At 35.0% G+C, this 18,094-nt stretch overlaps 1 protein-coding gene across 1 annotated transcript; it reads left to right on the plus strand.

Moving 5' to 3' along the window:
* The first annotated feature begins 15,894 nt into the window (after positions 1-15,894).
* LOC145073464 (protein SOSEKI 5-like) lies at positions 15,895-17,811 on the plus strand. The gene is made up of 3 exons (XM_079020014.1): positions 15,895-16,308; positions 16,533-16,602; positions 16,717-17,811. The coding sequence occupies exons 1-3, from the start codon at positions 16,065-16,067 to the stop codon at positions 17,621-17,623; spliced, it is 1,221 nt and encodes a 406-aa protein (XP_078876140.1). The 5' UTR covers positions 15,895-16,064; the 3' UTR covers positions 17,624-17,811.
* Positions 17,812-18,094: the final 283 nt, after the last annotated feature.

Consider the following 18,094-nt stretch of genomic DNA (forward strand, 5'->3'; position numbering starts at 1 on the left):
GAGTAATTAACATCTCAAGATAAGCTTCGGAAATGATTTATGTTTATGATACTTACAATTTTATGAGGCTTTGAAGTAGATACTTTCCAAATATTCGTAAGCGTTCGCTAAAATTTTCGAGAGTTCTTAAACGATTTGAATTGTGATTTTCTTTAAATATTCTGGATTCCAAGCGTATTAGTCTACCTACAACCAAATCCAAGCTTGATTGTGCATCGGTCTAACCATAATTAAATATATGTGACCACTCTGCATCTAGTTGTGGTTTGGCCCATGCACAACCAACTTAGCTAAGGTGTTTGACCTAAAACTTTGCGCTGTATTCATATTCGAGGGTTCGAGTTTATATAAAACACTATATTTGTAGGTTAAGGAATATACATAACCTACAGGAGTAAGTCCTAGGCTCTAGTCGTGCTTTTCTAAGAAAGTACTAGTTCGTTATAAGCAATAGCTCTGATACCAATCTGTCACACTCCTAGCCGTCGGCGGAAACGCCGAGGTGCGCGACGTAAATCAGTAATCACAGTTATTGAAAATACATTAAACAATACAAATATAATCTTCTATTATTACCGAAATAGAAATTACATTGACAATGACGATTGCTAAATCGTGACACACGCCTAACAATCCGGCGTTTACAAAGGTATAATATAAATAACGGAGAGTCTTTTGAGTGAACACTTTTGACCTGCTAAATGACATGAGAATACATGCATTAAGATACGTCACCAAAATTATTGGTGAATTCTACAGGTTTTGACATAAAGTATTTTCATAATCAAAAGTGTTTTATAAAATTTAGCTAGTTGACAAGCTTTTATAAATACTTACTTTTCTATCAAAAGTATAAAATAAATGGGTTATAAAAATGTATTTTTTACTCATTCATAAATACCATTTGTTCAAATCCAAAAATACAAAATTTGGAAAAAATACACATAAATAAATCAGACTTATATCAAAATTATACGATTTCCATAACCAAAATGCTTTTTATATAAGGACTTTGAATATCAATTTATATAAAATAAAGTCATATCACATTTTGTGAAAACATAAAATGATCAATTTTACTCTAGAAACCTTGTACAAGCATTTGTATAGTTTATATGTAAAACTCATAAGTTTCAAATTTACGAACTTTGTAAAATCCTGTCGTGATATTATTTAAGTATTATCTTACTTAATTTTGGAACTGACACTTAACCAATTGAGCAAACTCCTCCCACATAAATATTGTGTTCTCGTACAAGAACAAAAGGCTTATATAAATAACTTATTAGTTGGAAGCCTGGAAGTTATTAAACCTTAATCAGTCATGTCGTAATATGTAACACCCGTAGATCCGGGCTAGTCAATTTAGAGGCAATAAGTGTCGAAAACAACTTTTCGACAAAAGATTATTTAGAATAAATAATCTTAACCAAGTTTTAGAATATGTCACAAGGTTTCTATACATATAAAGAACGCCGAAATTCGAGTTATAACGAAGAAGTTAGGACCCAACGAAGTTTCGCGACAGAACCGGCACGATACCGTGAAGCGTAAATAGTGAATTTACGATAGGTTGAGTTTTAGCCTTAGCGATATAAACGAAAATCGTAGAGTATGTTAAACTAAGAACATCGATAAAAAGAACGACCAAATCTGACTTCGTATGAAGAAGTTATGATTTTTCGAAGTTTCGGATTAGCAGTGTACAGCCCGAAATTTGAATATTAGATCGAGTGATTTTTAGCCGACACGACCTAAACTAGAATCGAAGATCTCGTTAAAAGTAGCGTAACGAGAAAATGATGGGCGAAAACGGACGTCGGATGAAGAAGTTATGAGGATTTAACGGACCAATCCTGTCTCGGCCTGTTAATAATATAAACTTTAAAATAGAGTCAAAATTAGTCGACGGAGTATAAACGAAAGTTGTAGAGTACGTTCCTGCCTACGCGTGGATATAAAGAACGTCAAAAACGGAACTTGTATGTGGAAGATACGAATTTTTGAAGTTGGGACTCGAAAATGCGAAACCTGGTGCGAGATTGATGACGTGGCGCGATCCCAGCCGTACCTTGCTCCCCACGGTCCTCACTTCGGATCTTGACACCTGTCCTCGCATACGCCCAACATTCGCATCGGACGCCCAACGTACGAGTACGCCTCGCGTACGAGGCTCGGAACGCGCAGCGGTCTCGTTTCTCCCTCGGTTGTACGAACAAAGCACTACGCCCAGCGTAGGTCCGAGGTACGACCAATGTACCGAGGCCTCGCAGGCTATAAAAGGAGGCCGAGGCAGCTTCATTTTTTCACACAAAAATCATTCCCTCTCTAGTTTCTTTCTCTCTCTAGCTCCCCAAACAACTCCTAAACCCTAGGGAACCTCTCTAGCACCCGAAGGAAGCCCCGAGGCTCCCGTAGTCCCGAAAAAAAAGGGTCTTTAGGTTTTGAAACGCTGCTCCGAGCAAAACCCGGTTTTCTTTAAAATCCGTTGTAAGTGAGCTACGCTTACGCAACTTTTAATATAGCTTTCAAATAATTATAGTAATGTTATTAGGACTTTAAAATAATTATTTGGGCTATTATTATGAGTTATATTGAGTGTTATTTGACACTTATATAATAAAAATAATAACTAGGCTATTAATTTGTCGCAGTTATCGTTAGACTAAACCCTAGTGTTATTGATACTAGGTTTTACCGAAGGAAAATTGTTTTGAGAGTAACGAAGCGCTGTCCGAGTGCTGAGTCACAACCTAATCAGGTGAGTGCATAGTTACTTTCAGCTTACACATAGATATGAAGTATTTTATATAAATTACGTGTTGTGTGTGCATATTATCTGTATACTTGCTATCTATGCTGGATGAACGATTTTATACACGTTTTAAATGATTTAAATTGTATATGTATTTTATATCTACAAAATGTGTTGGGTAAAACATGAGTAGATGTAATAGTTGTTGTGTGATAAAATAAAATAATGAGAGCACTCGTTATAGATGTTATTGACGATCCAGTCATTTAGCGGAGTATAGATGACGACCACGGACTATTCTAGACAGTCCAGTGGAACACTAGCAGACTCGCAACCTGTAGGTGTTTATTCGAACTGTGTGTTTATTTGAACTGTGTGCTCACCAAGTGTACTCCATCTCCCACATGGTTGCCTTATTTGTCATAAATTGCTGAGGAAACCCCGAAGCATGTGTTGTCACCCCGATGAAAGTCCTTAGACTAGGTCCCTTGTGTTAGATGTTTTAGGGACGTAATGTGAGGATAACGAGAATGGGTAATTGGGTTGATTGTTTAATGTTTAAACATAATAATTATATTATTGTGGGTTGAAAACCCTATGTGCTCACCAGGTTTCCCAACCTGACCCACTCAGTTTATTATTATCACAAGTGTTGATATGAAGTCTCATTACACCGAGAGATTTAAAGAGATGTAGATCACTAGTGTAAATAAATGTAAGTTCTGTTTATGCTTATGTTTTTGTATTGACGATGACATCCCAAGTGTTTTGGGAACAAATTCCGCAACATTTTTTATTAAAAGAAGTACTCTGATTTTTAAACAAAGCATAAACAAAATCGGTCTTTTCTGGCCGTGAAAATGGGGATGTCACATAATATTAATTAAGTATTATATGACTTAATTTATGGTATTGACACTTATCGTTTGAGTCATAAACTATTCCACTACGTACAATCTCTTTTAACTAGTTTAAGTGAACAAAAACCTCGTATAAACCCAATATCGATTCTATATGGTAACGAAACAAAATTGGGATTTTATAATGAACTTATAACCGAACTCGTGACACTACACTTTTTTGCACCGAATCCATAATAGGGCATGCTAAAGTCATTCACCTTGTTATAGCACATGGTAATGTTCAGTGAAACTAAATGTCAACGCCTAAATTCGTCTCGTCAGGCATTAGTAGTAGCTAGCAACTCCAGACGGGCGGTCGAACCGTATAAGATCAATAATATGACACTTATAACTGTTGTTAGTCATTCCTTGCAGATTAACGATTATAAAAATAGAGGGTTTTCACAAAGACACACAATCTTAGTATACCCAACAACATAGCCCAAATGGCTTAGAAAAAGAAACTATCTCATATGGATTTAGAAACAACGTGACGCCTACAGAGAGACCCTGAAGTGTTGGATCCTAACAATGTATCTAAGCATCCTAGTCCTAAACTTCCCGTTATAATATTGTTGAATATTTATGATTTTTTTGTTTAGGAATAATATTTGATTGATGTCTTTTAGTATTTGAGATACGTAAGACTTAAAGGATTTCCAAATTTCTATTGTCTGTTATGACAAAATTTGGCCAACATAATGACTGCTTTTATAATATTTCCTAGGTTTCAACCAACGTGAAACCAACAATTCTCATGATATTTATAATTCACATGATCAGTACGATACAATATTTCACAAATAACGACACTGAAGAGTTTAAGTCGATCATGTTATTTATTGCAATAAAAATTCATAACTTATTAACAATAAGTTATATTTTTATAATTAATATAAAAATATATTAATAAATTTTACATTCATTTTTACATAACTTATATATATATATATATATATATATATATATAAAGTTAATTTTGGTAATTTTAACTATTAATTATATATTTTCATAATCTTGGTATTTCCATCAAATATGACAATGTACTTTCATTATATACTCGAATAATATTTTTGGTCATTTTTATATATTTTCATGCTTCCATGAGATACTTTAACTTACACATATAAAATCATCATTTTGTGACTTATAGTATCAACATGTGTTAATATATCCATCTAGTTATCATCTTATGATTTTTCTTAATAATTATATTCATATTCACAACAAAGTATAAGTGTACTATCTTTTAGCAATCTACTTTAACTTAATGAATTTATTAATGATTTATCACAATTTTAGATTGCTATTTCATAAACTTTTGACCAATAATAAAGCATGACGTTATTTTGTATATAAAACTTGAAAATCATCAAACTTTAATAGACACACATATATTCTCCCCCAAATATGAAAACTATAAATGAGGGGTTGTAGAAATTCACTTTCAATGCGTGATCTCGATTTGTCTGCAGTTGGTTCATTCATGTGAATCTTCACGTGAGAAACCACATCTTGACATCTTTTTGAGTTAAAACAAGGCCCGAGACTATTTTCATAATATTCTAAATCAAAAGGACTTGTTTTTAAGTACTTTATATTTAAAACGATTATTTTGTAATTTAATTAACATAAGGGACTGATTTTGATCAAGTATTTCAAATGAGGGTTGTTTTTAGGCAAAATAATACAAACTATGACTTATCTGTAACAATTTATTAAAGCAGAGGCCGAACTGATCATTTAATAAAGATAAGGGCTAATTTTGCCAAAGTGATACAAAATTTGGGGAAAGGTCTCTGTCTTCAACGATTGGGAAAGGAATGGACGAAAACTGAGGATGAACGAAGGCAGAAGTCGAGGGAGTGTTTCGGCGGTGGTTGAGCAAATCGCAATTAGGGGCGCTAGTCGATGGCTGTCGCTGACGTCTTCTCCCTTTTTTGGTCCGATTGGTAGCAAACACAAAAAAGGGAAGGAATAGATGTTTTGTGACGGTGAGGGAGGCTGCTCCGACAACCTTCTTTGGCTTCCTTCCTTTTGTCGTCGGTAATAATCACAAAGGGGTAGGGGCGTTTGAGTGGTGCTTCTCGAAAATAGAAGGGGTGTTGTTGCCATTTTCTGGTGGTTCATCAGCACAACACAAAAGGGTAGGAGGTGGCGATTGGTAGCGGAATGGGGCTGAAATGGGTGGTGGTTGTGCTTTGGCTCGCCGACAGCTGCCTCCGACGGAAAAAGCCCCCCGATGGGAACTGTTTTGGTCACCGATGGGTATCAGCAAGTAGAGGGTGTTTGGGTGGTGTTCCTTGGCTGATCGTAGGGGAGATGGAGGGTTGGGCTGGTAAGGGCAACAGAAAGAGTGGAAAGGGGTTGTGAAGGTGGCGGTCGGCGGTCCTTCCTCTGAGTGACGATAGAGAGAGATAAAATTAGATTGGGAAATAAAGTATTGAAGGTGGAGATACATCGGATTTACAAAATTGATCTTTTTATATATTTTGAGAAGATTAAATCAAGATTTCTAAGTACAATTCAAAGATCCTCCATGATTGGTGACATCATCATGACGTCATTACCCATTGCATCGATCCTCGTGCCATCATATCCTCTTATAAATTTTTTATGAATGTGTCTGTTTATTGCTCTAGTCGTGGCGATTTAAAAAATTCAAACGGAATTCAATTCCAATATACCGAACTCCGTGAATTAACGTTTAAATTTTTGCGATTAATTGATTCAGATTCGACAGCTTTTACGAATCCGATTTTGCTCGAGGCTTAAAATGTGATAAAAATAAAATAAAATAATAAGAAACAATCTGAGTTCAAAAACATGCTCAAAAGCAGTTTACGAGGTTCGTAGCTATTCCAAACGAAGCAGTGCACAGTTCATTTTAGGAAAACCAGATAAATACTTATTTTTACAACTTAAAAGAGACGTAACTTCTACATACGATCTCCGTTTTGGATATTCTTTATATCCACATATCCACAAAATCTAGAAAACGTAATTTATTCGAATTTCTTATCCATAACTCTCATATAAACTTAATGCAAAAACGTTTTTTAACGTCAAATAAATTTAATTTTTGATGATTTTCGATTCGATCTTCAATGATAGATGGTTTGAGCAGTTGAGATGTGTTAAAAGTAATTATGAATATAATATCTTTAATATACATTATAAACATAAAATTACATACAATTGGTCCTTAATACATAGCGGTTTGTGGTGGTTTGACCGTCAAACTCTGACCAATTTTTACCAACTGTTACAGATAACACCCTACCCGACCCCTTATCGAGGCGAGTTACAGAATCTGAGTGCTCCCCGATCACTCCCTTACTGAAGCGAGCAATGTTGTAAGACTCGGCCAAATCGGTAATTAATATTTATAATATACTTAATGATTTATTGTTTAACACACACACACACATGTGATTATTACTACATACTACATATAAGTGAGACCATTGTGTGTTTTTCAGTTTTTGTGTATTCACATTATTAGGTTTACATAATCACCACTTGGTTGGGTGAGATTTGTATTAATCAATATATATTTGAGAGAGTACAACAAACTATCTAGATTACAGGATATACAAAAACAAATCCTATAAACCAGGATAAGCTAAATTAATTCTATTACACCCTCTGCAAGCGACAGAGGGGGAAGTCCAACTCGAAGCTTGGAACGAAATTCTTCAAACAGAGGCCGCTGAAGACTTTTGGTAAATATGTCGGCAAGCTGAAGGTGCGTAGAGACATATTGAGTGTGAAGCTTTCCAGATAACACTAATTCTCGAATAAAGTGGTAATCAATATCAATATGTTTAGCTCGTTTATGAGAAATTGGATTTTGACTATGAAATAAGGCACTATGTTTGTCACATAAGAGAGTGGGACGTCCAGAGGGCAGAACATACAATTCATGTAGAAGATGAGTAATCCATATGATCTCAGAAGCAGCATTCGCTAACGCTCTGTCTTCAGATTCGCAGTTAGAATGATACACAATTGGTTGTTTCTTAGCACTCCAAGATACCAGATTGCCACCAAGAAAGATAGAGTAGCCATAAGTAGAACGACAGGTCTCAATACAATGAGCCCAATCTGCATCTGAATAGCCCAAAATAGTAGGTGAAGAAGCACAAGAAAAAGAAAGACCATAAGAAATTGTGCCTTTGACATAACGAAAAATTCTTTTAACAGCTTGAAAGTGATCGTCCGTTGGAGCATGTAAGAATTGGATGACCTGATTGACAACATAGGAAAAATTAGGACGGGTAATGGTGAGATATTGAAGAGCTCTGACAAGGGATCGATAAAGTGTAGGATCAGAAAAAGGAGTGCCTTGGCTTGTGAAATAAGTGGAAGTGGAGAGAGGAGTAGAAATTGGTTTGGCATCCAACAATTTAGCTCGAGTAAGGATATCATGAGCATATTTAGATTGACTAAGAAAAAGACCAACATCATGATAGGAAACTTCAAGACCAAGGAAATAACTCAACTTGCCAAGATCCGTAATAAGAAATTCTTTATTAAGTCGAACAATGAAGGTACGAATGATAAATGAATCATTTCCAGTAAGAATGATGTCATCTACATACACTAGCAGATAAAGAATTATCGAGTCCTTTTGAAAACAAAAAGAGAGGGATCAACTTGACTGCAAGAAAAACCAATGCTTAAGAGAAAAGAGCTGATTCGTTGGAACCAGGCTCTAGGAGCTTGTTTAAGGCCATAAAGAGCTTTCTTTAACCGATAAACATGATTGGTAAATCGAGAGTCAACAAACCCCGGTGGTTGCTCCATATAAACTGTATCCGATAAATTTCCATTTAAGAAGGCATTTTTGACATCAAGTTGATGCAAAGGCCATTTGTTGAGAACAACAAGAGAGAGTATAATACAGACTGTGGAGGCTTTTACAACAGGGATAAAGGTAGCCGAATAATCTAGCCCGGGTACTTGAGTAAAGCCTTGAGCAACTAGACGGTCTTTAAGTTTGTCAACAGAACCATCAACAAGAAACTTAGTCCGAAATACCCATTTAGAGCCAACAATATTAGACCTTGATGGTCGGGGCACAAGATCTCATGTGGAATTTTGTGATAGAGTCTTCATGTCATTACACATGGCAGCATACCATTTTGGATTCTTAGTTGTGGATTTGAATCCTTTGGGTTCCTTAGAAGCAAATAGTGCATGATGAAGAGCCGAGGTAGAGAGGTAAGAAAGATCGGCAATATGACGAGGCTTGTAAGTTCCAACCTTTGACCGGGTTACCATGGGGCGACCATCTGCGACAGATGGCATAGAAGAGGGTGGTGAGGGCACCAAAGATGACGTAGACGCTGAAGATGATGAAGGCGTCGAAATTACTAGTGGAGACTGAACAGAAGGTGCAATTTCATGTACAGGATGTGAATTAGAGGACTGATGGTTTGCACACAAGTCACAAGGAGTACCAGCAATAGGAACAATAGATGGCGTAGGTACAGAGGAGTTGACAGGTGGTGATGACGGCATGCGATAGTCGTCAGAGTAAGTGGATAAAAGAAGATTTGCAACTGGAGTGGTGGACTTGTGACTAGAGAATGGAAAGTCAGACTCATCAAAGTGAGCATGCCAAGTCATGTAAATTCTTCCTGTAGACAAATCGAGGCATTGATAGCCTTTATATTGAGTATTAGACCCATTAAAAACACATCGAGTACTTCTTGGTGCAAGTTTGTGAGAAGAGTAATCTCGGAGATAGGGAAACACAAAACAACCAAAAACACGAAAATTCCCATAATTTGGCTGAGTGGAGAAAAGTAACTCATAAGGAGACTTTTTACCAAGAAGTTGTGTTGGTAGACGATTGATAATATAAGTAGTTGAACTGGATGCGTGTGTCCAAAGAGTGGCTGGAAGATGAGAATTGAACATCATTGCTAACCCAGTTTCAGTAACATGACGATGTTTTCGTTCCGCTCTACCATTTTGTTGAGGTGTGTGCGGACAGGATATGCGATGGTGAGTTCCATTGGTATTGAACAAAGATCGAACATGAGCATTAGTGAATTCAGTGCCACCATCGGATTGAAAAACTTTAACTTTTCATGAAAATTGTGTTTGAACTAAGGCAATAAACGATTCAAGCACATGATAAAAATCTGATTTTGCCTTCAAAGGATAAAACCATGTGAACCTGGAGTAATCATCAACAAAAATTGAATAGTAACGAAAACCATCCATAGATTCAATAGGTGATGGGCCCCATAATTCATAGTGAATCAAATCTAAAACATGTAGAGAATGTTGTAAATTCAAAGCAAAAGGCAATCGTTTACTTTTAGATAATTAACAAGAGTTGCATACGTTCGGTTTTGGTAAAAGAGAAATAATGGATAAACAACCATTCTTATTTAAATTGGAAATAATGTCATAAGAAACATGGCCTAAACGACTATGCCAAATTTCAAAAGATGCTTGTAAACGTCTTGAGGTAAGTTTTGCTAAAGAAAACATGCTAAGCTTGATCCAAAACATATAATCCATTTTTATGCCTTCCCTGTGCCAGAGTTTCCTTGGAATGACGGTTCTGAATGGTAAACATAGGATTAGAAAACAAAACATCAACTTCATTATATTATGTAAGTTTGCTAACATAAATTAGGCTTTTGGTAAGTTTAGGAACAACAAGAACATCAAAAAAAGATATATTCGGAGATCTATGATGATTTCCAATATGAGAGATAGTAGCATCATGACCATTACCGAAGATTACAGAGGCATTACCAGAGTAAGATGCAGCATTAGTGAGATTTGAGGAGGTGGGAGTCATGTATGCAGAGGCCCCAGTGTCGACAAACCAATCGGGTGAAGAAGTTTGACATTGAGCTTGAAATGCTTCAGCAAGATTCGCATCAAGAGGGCGAGCATCAAAGGCCTGTAAATCTAAACATTTAGTTGCATAATGTCCATCTTTTCGGCATAACTGGAAATGAGGGGGTCGTCTAGCACCACGCCCTATACCATGTCCACGAGAGGATGATTGCCCTCGGCCCCTTGTGGAAGTGTTATCAGAAGAGTTGTACGTTGATGTTGTATTGAAGGCAATCGGAGCAATAGTTGTATCATTAACAAATTTGAGAAACATCTTGTGACTTTCAGCTTAAGAAACAAGATCATGGAACTTGGGGCGTGGAGTAAGCAAGCATTGTGTGGTGGAAAAATGTTCAAAAGACGAGCCAAGTCCACAAAGGAACCCGTGAGACTTATTATCTTCATCAAGAGGATGACCAATAGCTACAAGTTGATCACAAATACCCTTAAATTTACGAGAAAAGTTAGTGACAGTAGAAGTACCTTTCTTGAGATAGCGAAGAGAGTCCCGAAGAGTGTGGGTACGTTCAAGTGAATAATGTCGATATGTGTTCTCAAGGGCAGTCCATACATCATGAGAAGTATTGTGACCTAGAGTTTCAGCTATGGCTTCCTCAGAGAGGGAAGATTGAAGCAAAATTAGTTCTCGTTAATCTATAGCAACCCAGGAGGTATAGGCTGTATTTGGAACTGTAGTGTCACCGGTGGTAAGGGTGGGTGGTGGTTTGGGAATAGTTCCATCGACATAACCAGTTAGCTGTTGATATGATAAAAGAGGAAGCATTTTTTTGCACCATAGAAGGTCATTCGATGATGAAAATTTAATGGTGAGCATGTGGAGAATAGTAGAAAGAGGAAGATGGGAGTCATCGTTTTTAGAAGATTCACCTGTCATAATGATGATGAAAGGGACGAAGAAGAGAGATGACGACTAGGAAAAATTAGGCTGATATCATATTAGGTTTACGTAATCACCACTTGGTTGGGTGATATTTGTATCTAATTTTGTTATATATTTCAATCAACTTATGATTTTGACATATATAATTTCCTTAAAAATATTTATACATGAATTACCGAATTCGAGTACTCATCGAATACCCCTAAGTACTCGTTATTCGGCAGTCGGCCGAACAGGTACTGAGTAGCGAATTCTACAATCATGTTAGTTGCATTGGCTTGATTCTTAACTATTTATGACCATTAAATTGTTAGGACTAGAGATTTATCAAATCCTAGGGTTAGGTAATATTAAATGTTTATTTTGATTGTGTTAGAGAATTATTGTTATCCATGTTATGTTTGATTTATTGTCATGACCTTGATAAGAATAATTAGATCACATTGTTCATAGTTGAGTTCATTTATATGGTTTTAATTGCATGACCATTGGAATTAGATGTTCATTAATCATTGACACTATGAATTCCGACCAAGATAACTAGTCATAAAATTTGGTAACCAACTCATTAATCCATTGCATGCTAACGAGTCAAACATAGAAAACTAGGGGGCTCGTATTTTAGTGAAAATACTTAAAATCTACAGCTTTAAAAACAAGTTCTTTGTTTTCGGTTGCTTTTTAGTTATTTGAAATTGACGTTAGAAGTTTATGAACTTTAAATTCAGAAAAAAAAAAAACTATTTATAGTATTTTCTTCAGTTTAATTATTTGTTTATTGATTTGATTCGAAATCATATCCATTCCCCATGAAACTTTTTCTTACCTTGGATTATATTACTTCACCATTAGGTATACTGTTTATTTGTGTTTTAAAACTAGTTAAAATTCGATATAATTCTATAAATTTAAAATTAGTCATATAAAAATAACATCAATCGGGATTTTTACAACACTTACTATACTTAGTTGAAAAGATTAAATTTAATTCAAATTAGTAAGTATCTAATCTAATTATTCGTACCTTTCACTTACGAGCTTATTGAGCTCATATCCATCACTATGGTCGTTTCAATAAAATCTTCATGCGATTTTCCAAACATAAACATCATCAAATTGTTCCTTGTTTCTTAATCTCTTTAAAAGCCCCAACTTCCCTCTTCATTTTTATTATCTTTTATACGAATATATCTTCTTGATTCGATCTTTAATTTATGTTCTTCATTAAGGTATTCTTTCTTTAGATTAATCGTCCTTATGCACAATAATCCGCTTCACCGTTTGTTCTATTTCAAGGCATTTCCGATTAATTATCATCTATATAATTCAAATCTCATCTTATTGGATTTTTTTGGGTTTTATATGATTTTCTATATGCGATTTTTTATTAAATTTTGTATTGGGTTATTTGACTTGAATCATCTAATGTAACATCTTTAGGGGTGTTTGGCTTTCTTTTTAAAACAATTTTTAAACTTTTAACTTTTCCAAAAAGTTAAAAAAAATCTAAAAGATATTTGGTAAAATAGAAAAGTTTTTTTAAATTAACTTTTTGTCATGAACAAAAATGAGCCTTTTTAAAAGTAATGAAATTTCATCTTGTGACTTTTGACTTTTACCTTTTAAAAGTCTTAAAAGCTAAGCCAAAAACATTTTAAAGACCTTTTTTTAGAAAAAAATTCTTTTAAAAAAAATCTTTTTTACAAAAGGACTTTTAAGTTAAAAAAGTAGTCACAAACACACCCTTAATTTGGGTATGAAATTTTTGTCATTTTTAAACAAAAATAAATTCTATTGGAAATTTTATTTAATTAAAAATAAATAAATGATGACATGATATATTTAATTAATATTATTGAGAATTCAAATGAATAAAAAACTTATAGAAAATTACTGAAAAAAAGTTTGGAAAAAATTAGATTATTTTGGAATATATAGATAAAGGGTGTGTTTGGTAAAACTAGCTGGTAGCGGGTAGCGAGTAGCGTTTTGTTAAACGCTACGTGAAGTAGCGTTTGGACGTGGAGTGTTTTGTTTAAACTAAACGCTAGAAGCTTATAGAGTCAAACAAGGCTTTCAATTCAAAACAAAACATTTTATCAAACGCTAGAAGCTAGATGCTCTTAAACGCTCCGTGCCGAACACACCCAAAGTTTGGATTTAACCTTGGAATAGTTATATTAAAACATATGGGACATAAAATGCTAGAAAATGGGCAGGGAAGGACTAAGAGATAAGTGGATAGTTAATTGTTTTGTTGTAAGTTGTGGTTGAAGAGCAAAATAAGGAACTTCAGGGGTTGTTATGGAAATTATCCAGGTAAAAGTTAGCTATTCTCTTATTTTTTGTAATCATTCATTCAAATGATATGGAAAATGTTTAGAGCTTTGAAGATGGCAATATCATGTTCCCATGGTGAAGATGATGCTTCTTTGTTGATGTATTGAAGAATCAACCCTTGTTTCTTCATTTCATTGCCTCTAAAGGTAGGCGTTCCTCCTAATCTCTTCATTCCATTATATATGGTTTTAAGTTGTGTCTTCAAAGTCTGATTTTTATGTTTCAATTAGTGATTCAATGAAGTTTTTAATTTCTATCTCAACTGATTTAGATGAAATTTTGTATTAAAATCTAGAGTTCTAAGTGGAAATAGAGTTAATTATCCATTTGTTGTTAACCTTATGATGATCCCTTAATACAATTGGTGTTATGTGAGTAATTGGTGATTCCAATGGTGATTCACCATTGGAAAGGAATTGAAATGTTTCTAAATCAATGTTAACTTAAAAATTCATTTTCTTAACATTTTAAACAACATTATTGATTTCAAAAACATGTATTTGATGTGTTAAAGGTGATTAAAGGTCTATTAATCCGATAATCCTTCTTTTAGAAATTGAAGACTAACAGCTCCATATTGGAAATTAGAATCATGTATTAAGAATGGAATATGGAATGTAAAGATAGAATTAAAAGTAATTTAATATTTTAACATGATTTAAGGAATATCACAAATAAATGAGGGGTCTTAATGAAATCCATGTTTCTAATTTGAGTTTATTGAGCTTTTGGTAGATTTTGATCTTCTTGTGTTTCATTGACTGTTTGTGACTTAATGATTAAGTTATTGAACCTCATAACATATTAATTTATGGTGGTTGAATGATTAAGTTACCGACCCTCATAACATGTTAATTTATGGTGGTTGAACTTCGTTAACTTGTTTTACTGTAACTTGGTTGGAAGTTATAAGTCTTATATAGTGAAATGCTAATGTTGAGACCATGTCTCTATTGTTGCTTCTATTGAGTTTTTGATATTTCTAGTCATCTAATATCCACTTTATATATGTACATCATCATGTTTATCACTTCAAGAATTGTTTTAGAAGTTTCATAATTATTTTTAAGTGCTTAAAGAGTCCATTGGTGTCACACTTGAAGCATTGGAACTCATAACAAAGTATATTGCCATGATAAGAAAAACTATGAATTTCTAATGCAGGGACCTTGTGGTTTTAATGTTCTAATCCATGTGGGTTGTGTGACCTCTGAGAATTTTAACATGCCTTTGTATCTTGATCTTTTGGGTTCAGTTTCGCTTCCGTTTACCTCCATTGGTACTCTAGTGATAAGTATTGAGTGTTTTGGAGTCATTGTGACTAAGGAACGTTTGGTAAACATAAATTACTTAATAACAAGAGTAAAACCAAGTATTCTTATCTATAACTAGTTTGTACATGTCCCTATATTATGTGTTATGTTTTGGTTTCTATATTATACATCATCTTTTGGCTACACTTTTGATATTACATATGATGTATCGATTTTGGCTTTGATATCATATGACTTGATTTTTATGCTTACCAATGTTATGTGATTGCCTTCATGACAATCATTTTTGAATATATATTGTTTTGATAAAAATTTATGTATAGTTTTGAAAAGAGTTTTGAATATCCTATTTGTACACACACATGAGTTGCCATATGATTTAAGATCCCGTTATTTGTAAGCTAGAGGGTCGTGATTTTCGTTAAAAATTTGATAACTAACTATTTATATAATTACAAATGTAAAGCATACAGTTTAAATATGATATTTAAACTTTACTTTATACTATTTTATGGGCGATATACATAATATCTTTTATATTTTTATTTCAATCTAATCAATGTGTGTAAAATATAATTAATAAATAAATAAATACCCTCATAATGATTTGACTTATTTAATGAATCTAAACATTTTTTTGGATAGTTTTTAAACAGCTGAGAAATTATCTTGTAAATCAAATAAAGTACCAAAATAAGCAAAACATTTAGGCTGTTAGCCTATGAGCCAGACCTCAAAGAATACCATCACAAAACGCCGTACAATTTTTAATTCACAATGTACAAACAGCTAAAGCATACTCTTTCTGGATTCTGTAATTTAAAAACAATAGGTTGCACCAGTGTCCAGTGCAGAGTAGCCACGGCCTTCCTCAAGTCCTTTTTTGTTTGGTAGTCTGTCGTCTGCATCGGCCAATTTTGAATTAATCGCACACCTTCCCTCCTTTCACACACACACAGAGACACATATAAACACACCTCTCTTTCTTCCATTTTCACCCATTTCCAGAAGAAGATTTTTTTTCAATGGAGGCAATTTCGAGGTCCGGGAGGACGACGACGGAGCTTCACCACATGTCTAAGAAATGGAAGGATCCTAGAAGTGCTCAACGCAGCCCTGAACACACCAAAGTTTGGACCGAACCACCTCCGAACAATAATAGACCACGTAGAGTCGCCGTCGTTTACTATCTCTCCAGGAACGGTAACCTTGAACATCCTCATTTTATCGAGGTTCCTCTCTCCTCCTCCGACGGCCTTTATCTGCGAGGTGAGTGGAAAAAAAAAATTAGCAGCTGTTTGTTATTTGAGTTGCTCGATAGAGAGGTTTAAGGAGAATAAGCTGTGATCTGATGTATTTTTATAGATTTGGTGAAATCTTCTGGATGTAATCAATCGCCTCGATTCTCTCTGAGGCGAAGGAATAGCTGCATTTAAGTTATGTTATGAGATAACTTTTTAATCTGCTGAAAATATTCTGCAAATGTCTTGCAGATGTAATCGATCGCCTGAATTCCCTCCGTGGAAAAGGAATGGCAGCATTGTACTCATGGTCTTCCAAAAGGTTAGTTCAACGATATGTTTAGATCCTGAAAATGATTATGACTCGTGAGTTTCTGGTTATACGTATGTAATTACCGCTTCCTGAAAGCTAATTCATTCAAATTCTGTGTTACAGGAGTTACAAAAACGGATTCGTATGGCACGATTTGGCGGAGAATGATTACATTTACCCAGCACATGGCCAAGAGTACGTTCTGAAAGGATCGGAGCTCGTTGTAGCCGGAGGAGCCTCGTTAAACTCCAAATCCGAGACACATGTGTCATCCATGTCGAAAAACACGCTATCGCCGGACTATGGAAAATCCGGTGACGATGATTTCCCGGTTGTTAGGCGTAGGAGGAATCAGTCATGGAGCGCAATCGACCTCCACGAATATAAAGTCTACACCGGCGATTCCTCCGCCGGTAAACTCGCCGCCGACGCTTCAACTCAAACCGACGATAAACGCCGTCGCAGGAGATCAATAATCAGAGAAGAAGAAGAAGAAGAAGAAGAAGAAATCAAAGAAGAGGAATCAAAAGCATCGTTTCACGAAAACGAGAGTTCAGAACTGAGCAGAGAAGAGATTATTTCACCACCGCCGTCGGATTCAAGCCCGGAAACCCTAGAGTCGTTGATGAAAGCCGACGGTAAGCTCCTAATCCTACGGCCAGAAACAGAAGATCACAACCAGAAAACAGATCCAACGGCCAATAACAAGATAAAAGCATCATCCGTCCTAATGCAGCTGATCTCATGCGGTTCGATTTCCTTCCGGGACTGTGGACCGGGCGCATACGGAAAAGACAACCCGGGTTTTTCGTTGGTTTCACACTACAAGTCAAGGATGCTGCCACGTGTGAGAAACACCGGATCAGAGGAAGCAACAGTTGAGGACGCTGTCGTTTTGAGGAAAAACCGAAGAATTAAAAAACAGATTGTGACAGAGGATAAAGAATATTTCAGTGGGAGTTTAATTGAGACAAAAAGGGAACCACTTCCAGCTCTTAAACGATCCAATTCGTACACTGGAAATAGGTAATTTATAAATTATAATTCCATAAATTTTCAATGGAATTATTAGATTATAGTTTTACTAATGTGGTAGATTCGTAATTTTTAAATATATATGTGAATTGGATCTTTTATTCGATATTTATTTGCATGGATAGTAGCAAATTAATTATAAGAAAAATTAATAATTATAAAATAGAAAACGTTGACTGAGTCTTTAAAGTGTTGCTCCATGTGATATTGCCAGCTGGATCCGGACAATTGCAAGTTTCGGTCTAATTTGGGTTTTGTATAGTGTGTCAAAAAATGAAGCATTGCATAAATGAGGTTTTGTCTTCTTGACACACGACAGTTGTGGGAAATAATTCATGTCTTTTCGACTTTAATTGTTCTATATAATAAAGCTACTTTTTATTTAACTTTCTTTATCATTTATTTTCAATGCTTTTTAGTTTTAGTTTCAAATGGAAAAATAAATATTCCCAACTCATTAATTGTA

Source organism: Lactuca serriola, chromosome 9, assembly GCF_051521515.1.
Source record: "Lactuca serriola cultivar US96UC23 chromosome 9, Lser_US96UC23_V15, whole genome shotgun sequence".
In the NCBI taxonomy this organism is placed as follows: Eukaryota; Viridiplantae; Streptophyta; class Magnoliopsida; order Asterales; family Asteraceae; genus Lactuca; species Lactuca serriola.

Excerpts from the sequence above, each read along its gene's own strand:
- LOC145073464 (XM_079020014.1), top strand. The coding sequence starts at position 16,065 with ATGGAGGCAATTTCGAGGTCCGGGAGGACGACGACGGAGCTTCACCAC. Across the intron at positions 16,309-16,532 it reads CGACGGCCTTTATCTGCGAG|ATGTAATCGATCGCCTGAAT; the intron begins GTGAGTGGAAAA and ends AATGTCTTGCAG. Across the intron at positions 16,603-16,716 it reads TACTCATGGTCTTCCAAAAG|GAGTTACAAAAACGGATTCG; the intron begins GTTAGTTCAACG and ends TCTGTGTTACAG.